This window comes from Pongo pygmaeus, chromosome 9 (assembly GCF_028885625.2).
Source record: "Pongo pygmaeus isolate AG05252 chromosome 9, NHGRI_mPonPyg2-v2.0_pri, whole genome shotgun sequence".
Taxonomy (NCBI): domain Eukaryota; kingdom Metazoa; phylum Chordata; class Mammalia; order Primates; family Hominidae; genus Pongo; species Pongo pygmaeus.
Genome location: NC_072382.2, coordinates 55,728,059 through 55,744,712, shown reverse-complemented (window position 1 = coordinate 55,744,712; position 16,654 = coordinate 55,728,059). Strand labels below are relative to the sequence as shown.

The 16,654-nt window shown below is 38.3% G+C and overlaps 1 protein-coding gene across 9 annotated transcripts in view; it reads left to right on the top strand.

Annotated features, from left to right (window-relative positions):
* The first annotated feature begins 627 nt into the window (after positions 1-627).
* LOC129007284 (protein arginine N-methyltransferase 3) overlaps positions 628-16,654 on the top strand; it is a 127,916-nt gene continuing 111,889 nt past the window's right edge. For 3 of the 9 annotated variants that reach the window (XM_054437916.2, XM_063671075.1, XM_054437920.2), the window contains exons 1-8: positions 628-1,105; positions 1,348-1,483; positions 3,093-3,175; positions 5,576-5,625; positions 6,253-6,355; positions 9,175-9,334; positions 10,946-11,090; positions 16,028-16,093. In XM_054437916.2, the coding sequence (XP_054293891.1) occupies positions 1,078-1,105; positions 1,348-1,483; positions 3,093-3,175; positions 5,576-5,625; positions 6,253-6,355; positions 9,175-9,334; positions 10,946-11,090; positions 16,028-16,093 (771 nt within the window). In that variant the 5' untranslated portion in view covers positions 628-1,077. The remainder of the gene's footprint in view (positions 1,106-1,347; positions 1,484-3,092; positions 3,176-5,575; positions 5,626-6,252; positions 6,356-9,174; positions 9,335-10,945; positions 11,091-16,027; positions 16,094-16,654) is intronic. The other 6 variants (XM_063671077.1, XM_063671079.1, XM_054437918.2 and 3 more) reach the window with 5 other exon arrangements.

Here is a 16,654-nt window from a genome sequence, read left to right as displayed (position 1 = left end):
TCTGTTGCCCAGGCTGGAGTGCAGTGGCACAATCTCGTCTCACTACAAGCTCCGCCTCCCAGGCTCAAGCAATTCTCCTGCCTCAGCCTCCCAAGTAGCTGGGATTGCAGGCGCGTGCCACCACACCTGGTTAATTTTTGTATTTTTAGTAGGGACAGGGTTTCACCATGTTGGCCAGGCTAGTCTCCAACTCCTGACCTCAGGTGATCCGCCCGCCTCAGCCTCCCAAAGTGCTGGTACTATAGACGTGAGCCACCGTGCCCGGCCCAAGTGCAGTTATTATCCTTGTTTTGTATTTGATGAAACTGAGGCAGAGAGAGGTCGAGTAACTTGCCCGAGATCACAGTTACAAAGTGACGTGGGTAGGATTCAAACCCAGCAGGCTGCCTCTAGAGTTCACGTTCTCACTTAACCAAAGATTAAAATCCGTTTTGGGGGGTTTGACGCCTATCTGTCCCTGCAGTAGACCCACCCTGGCCCATGCGGTTCGTTCCCTCTCGCCAGCTGCACCCCCTCCAAGACATAGGAGCCCAGAAACCAGCCGAGCCTCCAGCGTTTGGCCTCCTTCGCCACCAGAGGGCGTCATGGGCCGATCGCCCCTCCGCTAACCGCTCATCCCAGGAAAAAGGGGCGCACAGAGGACAGGATGCCAACAGCAAAACCGCAGCGACGTCTCTCTGCCTTGGGGCTCAGAGCAGATGGCCGGGACCTCCCGCTAACGCCTGCCGCAACCCAAGGAGGAGACAAAAGTCACCTCCCGGGCTGCAACATTAACCGTCATCAGCGCGCCTCTTCAGCGCACTGCGCCAACCCTGCGGCAGGAGGAGGCGGAGCCCCCGCTCTTGCCCCGCCCCCACCTCACGTGACACACACGGCGCCTCGAGGCCGGAAGCGGTTGCGAGCCAGCGCGCGCGCTTCGACGTTCCCGGCGGTCTACGAAGTTTCCGGAGCCCCGGTCCCGCCGCGGGTTCGCGCTTGTGCTCGCGCTCGTTCCCGGAGACGGCGGCCGCTGCGCGCGCTCGTTGCCCAACCCGGTCCCCGCCCCCAGACACTCCGGGCTCTCGGGGCACCACAGCCATGTGCTCGTTAGCGTCAGGCACTACCGGTGGGTACCCTGGCCCCTCAGCACCCGGCTCGCCCAGCCCCAGGCCGCGCGGCTGTGGGGCCGGTGGAAGACCCTCCGGGACACGGGCCCGGGCGGGGTGGGGGGCTCGCAGGGATCATGAAGGAGGTGCTGAGTGAGGGCCGCGGGCGAACGGGGCGGGGGAGAGCCCATCCTCACCTGCTCCTCGAGCCCCCAGGCCGCACCGGTGTCCGAGGCCGATCTGATTGTTGTGCGTGTGTTAGGCGGCCGGGGCGCTGTGGAGGATGAGGAGGACCTGCCAGAACTGTCGGACAGCGGGGACGAGGCCGCCTGGGAGGATGAGGACGATGCAGATCTCCCCCACGACAAGCAGCAGACCCCCTGCCTGTTCTGTAACAGGTTCGTCCGCCTCAGCGCCTGGCCTCTGCCCTAGGGTGCCCGGGCGCGTGGGGTCTGTGTGCCCAGGAACGCCTTCGGGCAGGAGGCAAGCCAGAGTGGCCTGTCTTTGAATTCTGGAACCACTGGTCTGGGGTGAAGGCTTGTGGAGAAGGGGGACCCTCAGTAGTAGAGAGGGGGAACCGTGAGCTGGAAGGCCGGTTGTACTACAAGCTGTTGACTAGTAGTGCATTGAATCTGTGGTTCCCAAATCTTGTCACTTGAGACGCTGAAAACAAAATGATACTGAACTCTGCACCTGAATCCTTCCAAGTCAGGGATGGGGTCTAAGAATATTCTGTTTTTATGAGGACAAGATCAGAAGTAACAGTGAAGTTACTGACGAGTTACTAATGAGTAACAAATTTGGCAGCCACCCTGAACTAGATAATCCCTACGGAGCCTTCCAGCTTTACCATGCTAATTCTTTAACCAGTACAGAGCTTCTCAGGTGAAACATTTCTTTTTTTATTTGAGCGGTTTACATAGTGTAAGAAGGAGGTTCACCTTACTTAAGTAGGACTTTTCACTTAGGGAAAAAGACTGTAGTATCAATAATTTGCTCAAGGTCACAAAGCTGTGGTGTGCTTATTTCCAAACTCACATTCTTGCCACTTACAATTCTGCCTATTAGTCTTCGGAAGCTTTGGCTCCTGTCCTAGGCAAGTAGGCATGAAAGAGGCCCGGTTGGCATTGGCCAGTGTTACTTTAATATATTTTCCAGTGTTACTTTAATACATTTTCCAGTGTTCCCTGTATCTGGGCATGGTGCTGAGTGGTGGTGCGTCAGCGTTCTCATCTGTAGCCCCATTGGGTAGATAGAATGCCTGTATATATTCTAGTTGTCATCAAGTATTTATTGAGCACCAGTGGTGCAGTGGCTGTGATAGCCTCCATAAATAGTCCAAATCACCTATCTCGGTAAACATTTGTTGAAAACTAATGCTCCACATGTGTTAGGAATATAGATAAGGTACGCAGCTTCTCTGCTGTGTATTCTTGTCTTTAAGTGGCCTTAAGATTTGCATGTCACATAATAGAGGATTGATCCTCACAGTGTCTGTGATGCAAGTACGTTGGGAACACTACAAGATCACTTTTGAAATAAGGCACTTGGGGAGTATGCCAGCTGTAAAATTACATTTTATGCTTTATTTCTAAAAGCAGTTTGAGCTGTGCCAGTTCAAAGCCTCCGAAAGCAGAGTTGACACTTAGAGGAGAAAAGAATCTCAAGTAGAGAAATTGTATGACTTGACAGAAACAGACTCTATCAAAGGGAACTCTCTTAAAAGCCTTTTGATAAAATCAGTGATATTATTTGACAAATAAATTCACTTTGACATTTAAAGGATAATTGGTTTTAGGTGTAAAATGGGACTCAGAAGTACTAACTCCCTTTAAAAGTGCTGGGTTCCCTTCCTTTCAGATACAAGTGTGTTTGTTTTTTCTTAATTGGAAGTAAAACTAGAAACCAGCAGAGTAAAAAAAAAAAAAAAAAGTGTATATGTAACATGAAATCAGTATTTAGACTTCTTGGGGGACTATTCCATGAAGCTATTGCTTGATTTTTCAGGTTATTCACATCTGCTGAAGAAACGTTTTCACACTGTAAGTCTGAGCATCAATTTAATATTGACAGCATGGTTCATAAACATGGTGAGTAGTTTTTAGAATAAAGGCAATTTAAGTTGTGAAATTTGGCCAGGCGTGGCAGCTCACGCCTGTAATCCCAACATTTTGGGAGGCTGAGGTGGGTGGATCACTTTAGGTCGGGAGTTCAAGACCAGCCTGGCCAACATGCTGAAACCCCACCTCTACTAAAATACAAAAGTTATCTGGGTGTGGTGACACACACCTGTAATAGCAGCTACTCAGAAGACCGAGGCAGGTGAATTGCTTAAACCTGGGAGGCGGAGGTAGCAGTGAGCTGAGATGGCATCACTGCACTCCAGCCTGGGCGACAGAGTGAGACTCGTCTCAAAAAAAAAAAGTTTTGAAATATAAGTTCAGATTTTATAGTTTTTCAGACCCTTTTCTGTACGAGTTTAATATGGCGAATCATACAGCAACATCTTGTGGAAATGGAGTTTTTTTGACAAGTGGTCCTTGAGAAAAGATGAATAAGTCACTCTTCTAGACAAGATTCACTATATTTAAACTTATATTAGCTTTTCAACTAAAAACAAAAACAGACTTGGCATGTGATTACATTTTTACATTTTATGTGATTACATATTAGATTTAGGGAGAGCAAGTTTAGATGTAGGACTTGAAAAAGGAGGCAGGTCATTTGAAAAAAGACAATCAGCTCAAAGCATGACATGAACTTCACAGCCTACGAGACTGAGTTTTATAGAAAGTTTGGTAGAGACTGGAAGAAGAGTGATGAAGTTAAGGTTAATATGCAAAATACTCAGGTGATGTTTCTGTTGAAACTTTTATTTAAATGCACTTGCCTTACAATTAAGGCCTTCCACTTCATTAAATGGATGTAGAAGAGCTATACTACAATAAAATTAACTAAATAGGCCAGGTGCTGTGGCTCACGCCTGCGATTCCAGCACTTTGGGAGGCCAAGGCGGTTGGATCACAAGGTCAAGAGATCGAGACCATCCTGGCTAACCCAGTGAAAACCTTTGGGAGGCCAAGGCGGGTGGATCACAAAGTCAGGAGATCGAGACCATCCTGGCTAACCCAGTGAAAACCCGACTCTACTAAAAATATGAAAAATTAGTCGGGCATGGTGGCATGTGCCTGTAGTCCCACCTACTTGGGAGGCGGAGGCAGGAGAATTACTTGAACCCGGAAGGCGGAGGTTGCAGTGAGCTGAGATCATGCCACTGTACTCCAGCCTGAGCGACAGACTGAGACGCCATCTCAAAAAAAAAAAAAAACCATACAGAATAGGTTTTTTGGTCCCTATATTTGTTGACAACTAAGAAGGGACGTTATTGAATAGCAAATACTAACAGATGTTTCAGTGTTAGATAAATACGTGGTATCACATGTTTATAAATCATAAATTCAATTGCAAGTACTTTTGTAAGGCATAAATGACAGCCTCATTTTTTAATGTTTTTTGTTTTTGTTTTTGTTTTTTTTTTTTTGAGACGGAGTCTCGCTCTTGTTGCCCAGGCTGGAGTGCAATGGCACGATCTCGGCTCACCACAACCTCCGCCTCCCAGGTTCAAGTGATTCTCCTGCCTCAGCCTCCCGAGTAGCTGGGATTATAGGCATTCGCCACCACACTGGCTAATTTTGTATTTTTAGTAGAGACAGGGTTTCTCCATGTTGGTCAGGCTGGTCTGGAACTCCCGACCTCAGGTGATCCGCCTGCCTTGGCCTCCCAAAGTGCTGCGATTACAGGCATGAGCCACTGTGCCCAGCCTTAATGTTTTTAATGTTGCATTTCTAAAGTATTAGAATCATACTTAAGATAGAATTTTGTTTGTTTGTTTTTTTTTACTTACCAGTATAGGGGGTTTGTATACTATTAAAGCTTTCTCATAACAACAGTTTTATGACAAATAATTAGTTGGTTGGATATATTACTGCTTTCCTTTGTTTTAAATGCTCTTCATTTCTGGAAAGATATGAGAACCAGATAACAAGCCTTATTTGGTTTGCATCGTTTAACTTCATGTAAAAGCTAGTATACACCATGTCCTGGCAAAATTATAATTTGATACACACCATAAAAATTAGGGATTTAAAACTTTCGGCTCTGATATCAATTGCCAAATACTTGGTAAAATGTGGATCTAATTTTCCAGATTTGTATTGTTCTGACAAAGGAGGAATAGAATTTTAAAAATCAATTTCCCATCTTTTTAGAAATACTACAAAAGCTTTAATTTGTCATCTATGGCTGCTTCTCAAGATATTCAGAAGTATCATTGTATTACTACTTCTAATTCTTAATAAAATTCAAAATATAAGTAGTAATTTAGAGGTCAGAATTATTTTATTGTTTAATCAGAGAAGGCTTTATAGAACAGGTCAGTTAAACAAAACTCATTATGTTAACATAGGTGAATTATCTTTTTCCCCCTTTAGGACTTGAATTTTATGGCTACATTAAGCTAATAAATTTTATTAGACTTAAGGTAAGTTGACAGCTTAATTTATAATTTTGTTTAGAAGTTAAAGAAGTGCTACTCTGACTGTCAGTGTACTGATTATTTAAAAGAATATGAGGAACTGCATTAAATTTGGTACTCATCATATTGGGGGAATCACGGACATTAGGAGCTAGCACAGCAGAAAGCACCATGTAAATGTCTATTATAACTAACAAATACTGTTTTCACTGCATCTAAGAGATTAATCGGTGTATGTGAAAAAGTAATTCAGTGTCAAATAAAGGGAAATACTGATGGACAGGATCTGTAAAATCAGAAATAATTTCTAATGTGATTTTAAGTATTTTGGTTGCTCTTTTTTATTCTGTTTTTTTCAGGTACTTTTTTTTTTTGTCCTGTTTAAATGAATGTTTAATGACATGACAACGCTTTCCCCAAATCCAAACAGTAAAAAAACTCTGCATTGAAACTATTGATTAAGCAATCATCCAGCAAGTTAATGAAATGATAGGCATGTAGACTTTTTAGAGACATACTGATTTTGTGTAATGCAAACATGATTTCCTTTTTGTTTAATTTCTGTAGTTTTTACTAAGGAGGTTTTGTAATTATGTGTAATGAAAAAAAACATGAGATTAATTTTATATCCAGAATCCTACAGTTGAGTACATGAATTCCATATACAACCCAGTGCCTTGGGAGAAAGAAGAGTATTTGAAGCCAGTATTAGAAGATGACCTTTTACTTCAATTTGGTAAGATGAACATAAGTGTATCTACTTTAATTAACGTAAGGCCATTTGTTAACGGCAAAATGGAGGTAAAGTGTTTTAGGAAAAGACATGCTTTTTAAAATTCTCTAAATGCCTCATCAGGTAGTTGGTTTCAATAGAAAAGTTAAGTTGCTTAAAAACTAATAGTCGGCCAGGTGTGGTGGCTCATGCCTGTAATCCCAGCACTTTGGGAGGCTAAGGGCATATCACGAGGTCAGGAGATCCAGACCATCCTGGCTAACACAGTGAAACCCCATCTCTACTAAAAATACAAAAAATTAGCCAGGCGTGGTGGCGGGCACCTGTAGTCCCACCTACTCGGGAGGTTGAGGCAGGAGACTCACTTGAACCTGGGATACAGGTGATAGAGCAAGACTCTGTTTTAAAAAACCAAAAACTCTGTGATCAAAAGATTGTCTGGTTTTGCCTTTAATTGCTTCATGTATTTTGGAGCTCTTATGTGAGGTTTATACACATTTATAATTGTTATATTTTACTGAAAAATTGGTCAGCTTTTGCAGTAATTCTTCTCTGCCTGAAAGAAGTATCCAGGTGATTTGAACATCCTGAGACAGAAGGTAGATGTGGAAGTTCGTCTTTCTGAATATGGTTTAGTCCTTTGAATTAGACTGTTCTAGCAAATTGTAGTTAGGAATCTTAGTATTTACTGAATCCTCTCTCTTTTTCAAATCTCTAATCTTTAATATGTAATTATCTGCATATTCTTAACATTAAAAAGTTTTTATTATGACTAATTTTTATTGCAGCAGAAAGCAAAACAGAAACTGGCCAAACAGTTTGAAGAATTTTGAAATCAAAATACAAATGAGGTTTGTCGTAGGAAGTAGAAAATACAGTATACCAGCCTTATATAGTTTGGAAATATTTTGTGGTGCTCATTAATTTTTGGTGAGTTAGATAGTGAATGATGCAGTTTTTAAACCTCAGTGACTCAATATTCTGCCACAGTGATGAGAAGTTAGTGACACCCTGCACTGCTTTTATAACAAGAATTCAACTTAGGCTGTAGTCTCTTATAGTATTACGCATTTGTTTGGCTTAGCTATTTTGTCCTAACTCCAAGAATGTGTCTTCACAAATAAAAAATGAATAGGAATTTTTACGAAGTCACATTTCTTCCAGTGCTATCCTGAGGGGAAAATGTAATATTTGCACTGCTTACTGCCTTAAGTTGATCCGAAAGTTAGACCAGTAAATGGACATTGATTTTGTGAAATTTACTAACTACATATATTAACTTCTCTTTGCAGAGAAGTGAAATTAAAATTAAATATAAAATTAAAATTAATAATTTAGAAATAATACTAGGAATTAGGATATTTAATAATATCAGCAATAAGACTTTAGTGTATAGATTTCACTCCACCTTGCCCAGGATGAAAAATTATTGAATGTGTAGAATTCTTTACACACTGTCCTTAGGAATGTTTTTTTTTCCTCCAGTTTTATTCAGGTATAATTGATAAGTGAAAATTGTGTACATTTCAGGTATACAATGTGATGATTTGATATGCATATACATTATGAAATGATTACCATAACCAAGATGATTAACATCATCACCTCACATTCCATTTTTTATTTTTGTGGTGAGAACCGTTAAGATCTACTGTCTGCAAGTTTCAAGTATACAGTGCAGCATTTTTAACTATAGTCACTTTACCATAGACAGGTGCCCAGAACTTACTCATCTTGTAGCTGAAAGTGTGTACCCTTTGACCAACATCTCCTCATTTCCACCACCATTCCACTCTCTGCTTCTGTGAGTTTTTTTTAATTCCACACAAGAGTGAGATCACACAGTATTTGTCTGTTTGTGTCTGGCTTATTTTGCTTCACATAATGTCCTCCATGTTCATTCATACTGTCATATGGCAGGATTTCCCTTAAGCAATATCTGAATTTAATACCTGCTACAATAAGGACATGGGCTAGGAGGTAGCTTTGTGTAATGGCAAGAACGTGGGCTGGGAAGGCAGGTTTGGGTTTAAATCTTAGTTCCTCCATAAACAGATATATAACTTTGGGATAGTCACTTAATTTCTCTGAAATTTATTTTTTCCATGCCTAAAATAGGGATAAATACATCTTGACTGTGTTTTGAGAATAAAACAAGATGTAATGATGTACTCAAAAGATACCTGCTGATCAATAAATGATAGGTTTTTTTCTTTCTACTTTTTTCTTTCTTCCTGGATTTGGTTGAGTATAATTAATAATTAGTATTTAAATGTATGTTCAGTTTAGCCAACTAATGAAAAACTTAGACTAACAGCATGCTCTTTGAATTCAAATTAAAATAGTGTAGATGATAAATATTTATTATTATTATTATTTTTAAGACCGAGTCTCACTGTATTGCCCAGGTTGGAGTACAGTGGTGCGATCTCAGCTCACTGCAACCTCCGCTTCCGAGGTTCAAGCAATTCTTCTGCCTCAGCCTTCCAGGTAGCCGGGACTAAAGGCCCACACCACCAGACCTGGCTAACTTTTTGTATTTTTTTTTTTTTAGTAGAGACAAGGTTTCACCAAATTGGCCAGGCTGGTCTTGAACTGTTGGCCTCAAGTGATCTGCCTGCCTCAGCCTTCCAAAGTGCTGGGATTACAGGCGAGAGCCACTGTGCAAAGCCAAGATGATTGATATTCAATTAAAAGTACTTTCACTAATCTTTCTCAATTGGCCACATAGGAGAAACTTAGGGCATATTTATTCCTAACATATTTATACTTGTTTTATTGTTATAAGATGGCCTGATAATAATGTCTATTTATTTCTTTAGATGTAGAAGATCTTTATGAACCAGTGTCAGTACCCTTCTCATACCCCAATGGACTCAGTGAAAATACATCTGTTGTTGAAAAATTGAAACATATGGAAGCCAGGGCACTGTCTGCTGAAGCCGCATTGGCTAGAGCACGTGAGGATCTGCAAAAAATGAAGTAATTTATCAATCTTGCAAAATTAATTGTTTAGATCTCCAAAATAATACAACCTAATGGCAAAATAGAATATAGTAGAACATTTCATATACTGGAAAGTACCATGTAGATATTTTATCTTCATACTGTTAAAGATATGTAGCATTTTTGTACATTATGGATATAGTTAATTAATATAAAATCTTATAGTTTTACCTATTCTGATATGTTCTGACAAATGTCCTCATGAATGTTTTTGTTCTTTATTGCCTTCCTTTCAATTTTCCTATTTGCAGTTGATTTCTCCATTTTACTTTTTCTATCCTAGTTTTTTAAAGTGGAGGGATTAATCTTTTTGAGGTTTGGGGAAAATACAGGGTTGAAGTTTTTATTTTTAAAGAATCAAAATGTAGGCCGGGTGCGGTGGCTCACACCTGTAATCTCAGCACTTTGGGAGGCCGAGGCAAGTGGATCATGAGGTCAGGAGTTTGAGACCAGCCTGGCCAACATGGTGAAACCCTGTCTCTACTAAAAATACAAAAATTAGCCGGGTTGTGGTGGTGCACGCCTGTAATCCCAGCTGCTTGGGAGGCTGAGGCAGGAGAATTGCTTGAATCCAGGAAGGGGAGGTTGCAGTGAGCTGAGATCGCACCACTGTACTCCAGCCTGGGCAACAGAGCAAGACTTTGTTGGGGTGGGGTCGGTGGGGGGGAATCAAAATGTAATTATGCTGTAGTATGAACCCAGAAAACCAGATATATGGTGACAGTTTTTTCCAGTGAATAAATTAGCATTCTACTGGTGTAGTACTTTTCAAAGTTTAATGTGCATGGGAATCAACTGGGATCGTGTTAAAATATAAATTCTGATTCAGAAGATTGAGAATAGAGCCTGAGATTCTGCATTTCTGACAAGTATACCTCACAGGCCTTCCTGTTGGATTTGTAAGCTGTTTGCTGTTGCCTGAGTACCCATCTGATGGTTTGCCAGAATGAATGTCCAGCAGGAAAGATAGTAGAGCCAATTGTAGTTCTTCTTCCCTGTTTCAGAATTTTTATGCTAGGTAACCAAGTAACCAACACCAACTCTACCTTTTGCCCCTTTGAACTTCTCCCTTTTATATGCCTTATGTATTCCTAATATGTCATGATCTGAGAGGGATCTGAGTTTTAGAGCTGGAGTGGGTGGTGCCAGTGTATGTAAATAATTATCTATTTGGGTCTACTTTCTGCTTACATAACACTCCCAAGAAATAATATGGTTTTAAAGAATATTAATAGAGCTGAAATAAACGACATTGATTCAGTTGCTTAAAAAGGATTTTAAAACAATAGAAATAATAGAGGATAATAAAAGTAATATGCTTATTTGTTCAGTTGAAAGTCATAAGGAGCTATAATCTGCGGTTGGCATTGCTTTTGTGGTTTGTAGAAGGAGTGTGTATTATTGTTTCTGAATATTGCCATTGCTTCAGATCCAGCAGGGGGAGCTTTCAATTGTTCAAGATAGAATGTGATTTAGAAGGCTCATCACACTGTACTCCCTCCCCTTTCCTCTTGCTCAACCTCTAGCCTTTCCTTTATTCATGGTCCAATAAACCTGTCTCAAGGGTGTATTTCAAATTGATTACAGACAATTTGCTCAGGATTTTGTGATGCACGCAGATGTCAGAACCTGCTCATCATCTACTAGTGTCATTGCGGACCTCCAGGAGGATGAGGATGGTGTTTATTTCAGCTCATACGGGCATTATGGGATACATGAAGAAATGCTAAAGGTTAGAAAAGAACACAAATGCGTCAAATCCATACTAAAGGAAAAATAGAACAGGTTCTTTCTTAATATATGTGTGCACTATATTAGACCTCTTTTTTTTGGGTGGGGAGAACTGCTTTTTAAACACCTCTTTGGTGCTTGGTAGCCCATCTTGGGTTGAAAATATTACAAGACTGGGCACGGTGGCACATGCCTGTAATACCAGCACTTTGGGAGCCTGAGGCAGGAGGATTGCTTGAGCCCAGGAGTTTGACACCAGCCTGGGCAATATAGTGAGACCCTGTCTCTATTTAAAAAAAAATAAAAATAAAAGATTACAGAGGCATCAGTCGTTTGTACATTCCGTTTAAAATCATTATTAATCTTTTTATGAAATCACTTTTTCCTTAAAATATTGGAAAAACGACGATTTTAGTCTTCTCAAGAGCAGCTATTAAATAGGAACAATTAGATGGATTAAATTATATATTACTTTTTAATGTGTAAAGGAAATGATTAATTTCAGTGTTTTAAATAGCCATACTGACTTTTGTTTGGGCCAATAATAATTCTTTGATATAAAGTTTAATTATAAATCTCACAATTATTATGGTGTAACTTTTTTACATTTGAAATCATTGACATATAGGAGTATTTCCTGAATTGGTCAAATTAGGTACAGTCGTGCACTGCATACTAGTGTTTCCGTCAGTCAGACTGATGTGATGGTGCTTCCATGAGACTATAATGCCATATTTTTACTGTACCTTTTCTATGTTTAGATACACTTAGATACACAAATACCATTGTGTTAAAGTTGCCCACAGTATTCAGTACAGTGACATGCTGTACAGGTTTGTAGCCTAGGAGTAATAGGCTATCTTACAGAGCCTAGGTGTGTAGTAGGCTATATACCATCTCCATTTGTGAAGTATTATCTAAGACGTTCACACAACAACACATTTCTCAGAAGTATCCCTAGCATTAAGCAACATGTGACTGTATTTAAATCTGGCTGGTTTTAATTTTTATAATGGTAATATCCATATAAAATAGAAGTTGATTTCTAGCTATACTTGATAATTATACATTTTATTAAGTATTATAGATTGTAAAATAGGAAGATGTAATTTTTAGTTCAGTGAAATTGAGAATATCTACATAGAGTAAAATAAATGTTGGAACGTAAAAATGGAAAGTTTTAGATGTTTATCTCTGAATTTTAGATGCCACCATTACCTATTCTTAAAACCAACAAACAAAATATCCCTTTCTAAATCCTTCTTCCAGAGATTGTTTTATTTTATGGGTTCCCTGAAGCATAGGCATTTAAGCTAACCAGGGATATTTGATAACATGTATATATTTTGTTGATTCAGTTTTGCTGGATCACAGAAGTTTGGTAATTGATAATTGTACTTATGTGGGGTCTTTTAAAACATTGTCATGTCATTACTAATTACATGTCATGGTTGTGCTTTTTGTCACGTGGGTAATGGCATAGCATTATAAATAATAGATATCTTATTATAAGTAATACATTTTAAGTCTCAGTGAATTTGTTGAAAAGAAATTGACTTGCTTCATTTGCTTTATTAAAATTAATTTTTTTATGTTTAGAACATTTTCTTTAAAGAAGTTTATCTAGGGCCATGTTTGTCATTTTAAATCACCCCATCAGCTTAAATACCATAAACCTTTCATTCCTTTGGTATGGAAATTGTGTTGGGCTTTTCAGACAGATTAAAGGTCACCGAAACTTTCAGTAGAATGTTGAGTGTTGTGAGTACAATCATCAGGGAAATTCAGTTTGAGTACTTACCATTTACAAATCTTTATCCTGGACACTTGTATCTATGTGTCAGTAACCATAAGATTTCACACCTGGTCTGGTATGTTTAACTCCTTTCAATGTACATATAGGTTTAAGAAGTTCCAACTTGAAGTTTCCAGTGCCACCTTTTCCCTTTGAGAGAATCACTTAAATATCATTCTGTGTGCCTTAGCTTCCTTTAGTTCTTGTGCAGTGTAATTTCCTCCCCTTGGAAATGATTTGATTAAATGTCTATAGGACATATGGATAGTTGATTCAAAAAGAACTGTTTATTCATTTGCATTTTGCCAAGTTACGTGCTGTGGATGAATGTGAAGCATGCCTTATATCACAGCTTTATTTCTTGTTTCTTAGAACGATTCTTAGCACACATAAACTGTTCAACGTATATTACCACTAGAATCTTACCTAATTTTTATAAATCATTTAAAATTGAGAAATCATATTTACAGGACATATTTTTATGCTTGGAATTGGCCTTGTTTTTATAGAGTATAATTTGGATTTTTTGTTGCTTGGCTTCATGTCTTTTCATGACACTATTTTTGGTACATGTTTTAATTATAATTTTAAATAAAAGTAGCTTGTGATCTTATTTCTTTAGATAAGATGAAGATACCTTTTTTGAATTCCAGAGATATAATTGATAGAGGGATAGATTACATGAACTTTCAAAATTCCTTGCCACTTTATCTTTTTGAAGAAGAGTCATCGTTGGCTAACACTATAAATCCAAAATGCATCGGTCTTCTTTGTTTTAAGAGAAACATTATTCATTCTGTTGTACATTTATCACAGATCATAGTACCATTTAGTAAAGTGAAATTTCAGTAATTTTTCTTTGCTGCATTCTCTTTATTGTATCTGCACCTGTCTCATGCACTTGGTCCACCTTTATGAGCTTGTAAATTAAAAATATACTGTTGCTTGTATATGTAAAATTTATAGTATATAACTTTTTTCTTTACCTTCATTCTTTTTTTTATATTTGTAGGAATAATTTCTTGATACTTTACTAGTCTTAAAATATTATCTTGCTCCTAAGTATTGGAGCAGTAATTTTGTTATTTTATTTTTCTTAGTTTCAAGGTTGATATAAAAAATTTTTTAAAATTTCTGTTTATTGTTGTTTTGTATTGACGTGTTAGCCTTTGTTAGAATAAATTTTTAGAAATGGTTATAAAGGCTACTCTTTTATTTGCTTGCATTTTCATATTTATTGGATTTTTTTTTCAAAAATTAAGTGACTAAACTGAAGCTCTGCTATATACAAGACACTATGTTTTGTATACTTTGGATTTCATTACACCAGCATGAGCATACAAACAAAAACAGATGAATATATTGTAAGAGACAGAATGAAAGATTGTAGTTTAGTTGAGCAGCAGTGCATGGCGTTGGGACAGCAGTTGGAATTCTGTTGATTAAGTGGAAGTAGTGGTCAGACAGTATGATTAGTGGGAGCTTTCTGAGTGACTACATTCCTGACTGATGTTCACCCTGTGATAAGTTTTGTCGTTTCTTCGAAAATCACTGGTTATAGTATCAGAAGAGAGTAAAATTTGTAAAAGTGTATGAAATGGTATCCTTTGAAAAAAAGTTTTAAAATTAGATAATTAGTTAATATATATACATTTATTCATCTTAGTAATTCTTAACTTCAGGAGATTTAATAAGGCTAATTAAAATTTTTTTTGTAAAGCAGTGAGAAATAATCAGAAAACATGGAATTAATTATGGACAGTTCCCTTTTTAGGTCTAGTACTTAAGTAAAACAACCTGCCCTTTAAGATCTCCTTTTATGCTTTAAAAAAAATCTCAATTGGCATAAAAATGTATTGGGGGTATGATTTGTATAAAATTTTGTTATTGTAGCAATTGGTGTAATATGTTCTTTTCACCCTAATGTGAAACTTAAAACTAGAATTCCCATTTTGTGATATTTATTTTTATCACAGTCATATTTTACTTACTTGACAGCAGAGCCCCTAACTGCTTAATTTGCAGTCAGTATGTGTTTCAACCTAGGGAATCAACTCTGTTCATGAACCAGCATAAATGTTAGAGTTACATGTTTGCCTTGGTCACAGGTTATGGGAGACTCCAGAGTGTAGGAGCCTTATAATGCGGGCTGCAGGGCTCAAATGATTTACTTTTAGGCTTTTAAGCATCATTTCCTACTACAGAAATTTTTACAGACAAAACAGGAATGTAAATCAGATAGGTGCTGATCAATGACTTTCTTAGAAAAACGTATCCAGTTTAGTGTAATTTTTTGTATGTAGCTGCAACTTTTATATTTATTTTTCTCTCCTTTCTATTTTTGTTTTTGTTTCGTTTTTTGGGACGGAATTTTCGCTCTTGTGGCCCAGGCTGGAGTGCAATGTCACAATCTCAGCTCACCGCAGCCTCTGCCTCCCAGGTTCAAGCGATTCTCCTGCCTCAGCCTCCCCAGTAGCTAGGATTACAGGCATGCACCACCACACCCAACTAATTTTGTATTTTTAGTAGAGACAGAGTTACTCCATGTTGGTCAGGCTGGTCTCAAACTCCTGACCTCAAGTGATCCTCCCGCCTCAGCCTCCCAAAGTGCTGGGATTACAGGTGTGAGCCACCGAACGCAGCCCGTTATTTTTATTTCTATTTTTTTTGGAGACAGGGTCTCACTTTGTTGCCCAGCCTGGCCTCAAACTCCTATCTTCAAGTGAGTATTACAGGCATGAGCCACTGCACTTGGCTTCTCCCTTATTTTAATATAGCTCTAGTACAGAGAATCAGGCTGTAGTTTCCAGGCCCTATTGAAAGGAGCAAAACATGTTCATCTTTTATTAGCTTTAATTATCACTCTAAGTCTTATGGTGATAATGCACGTCAAGAGGAAAATGTACACATTTTTAAGAACTTGGGTCTTATTTGAGTTTCAGTCTTCATAAAATATTTTCTTTGTGTGTCGTTGCTATTTCTATTATTTATTGTTTTCTTAGGAAAAAAATAAGCTTGGTATCCCAGGTATAAAAACTGCTATGGAAACTAGCAATGTGTGTTAATATGGCAAATATCTCCCTTAAAAAATTTATTTGTTTAGACTGTCCTATAAACACAGCGTTTTCTTCTCTCCACCCTAGGACAAAATACGAACAGAAAGCTACCGAGATTTCATATACCAAAATCCACATATCTTCAAAGACAAGGTAAGTAGCATAGGTTATAGAATTATACATTTCATCTTGTTCTTGGGCAGTAGAAATCCTCTCTTGGCTCATCATTTTGATAGCAATTGATTTAACATCTTCTGTCTGTATTTCATGGAAGACATTTATGATGCTGCTCTGTGGTGCAGAGTACTGATAACAAATGCTGATTGCTGCTGTCATTCAATATGCTCTTTTTTAAAATTGAAAGTTATTACAATGGCATAGCTTAGTTATAATGACATAGCTTAGTTAAATTTTGCTTATTCAGATAATTTTGCTTAAACCATATTTTTTATTTACAGTTATTCCCATGAATTTTAAATGTATCAGATAAGCACCATGTCATAGCATACTTTTAATCATTACTCTAGTTTGTGTTAAGTAATTGAAAATTAATGAGTTTAAGAACAATAATAAGTAGGGTTCACTATTGTAATATAGTATTTAGTTTATATACTTTCTTTTAATACTTTACCCCATTTAGAGATACTTTGTATTTTACAATTAGTTTTAAGATTGGCTCAAGTTATTTAAAAAATGATCTTATACTCTGTGTGT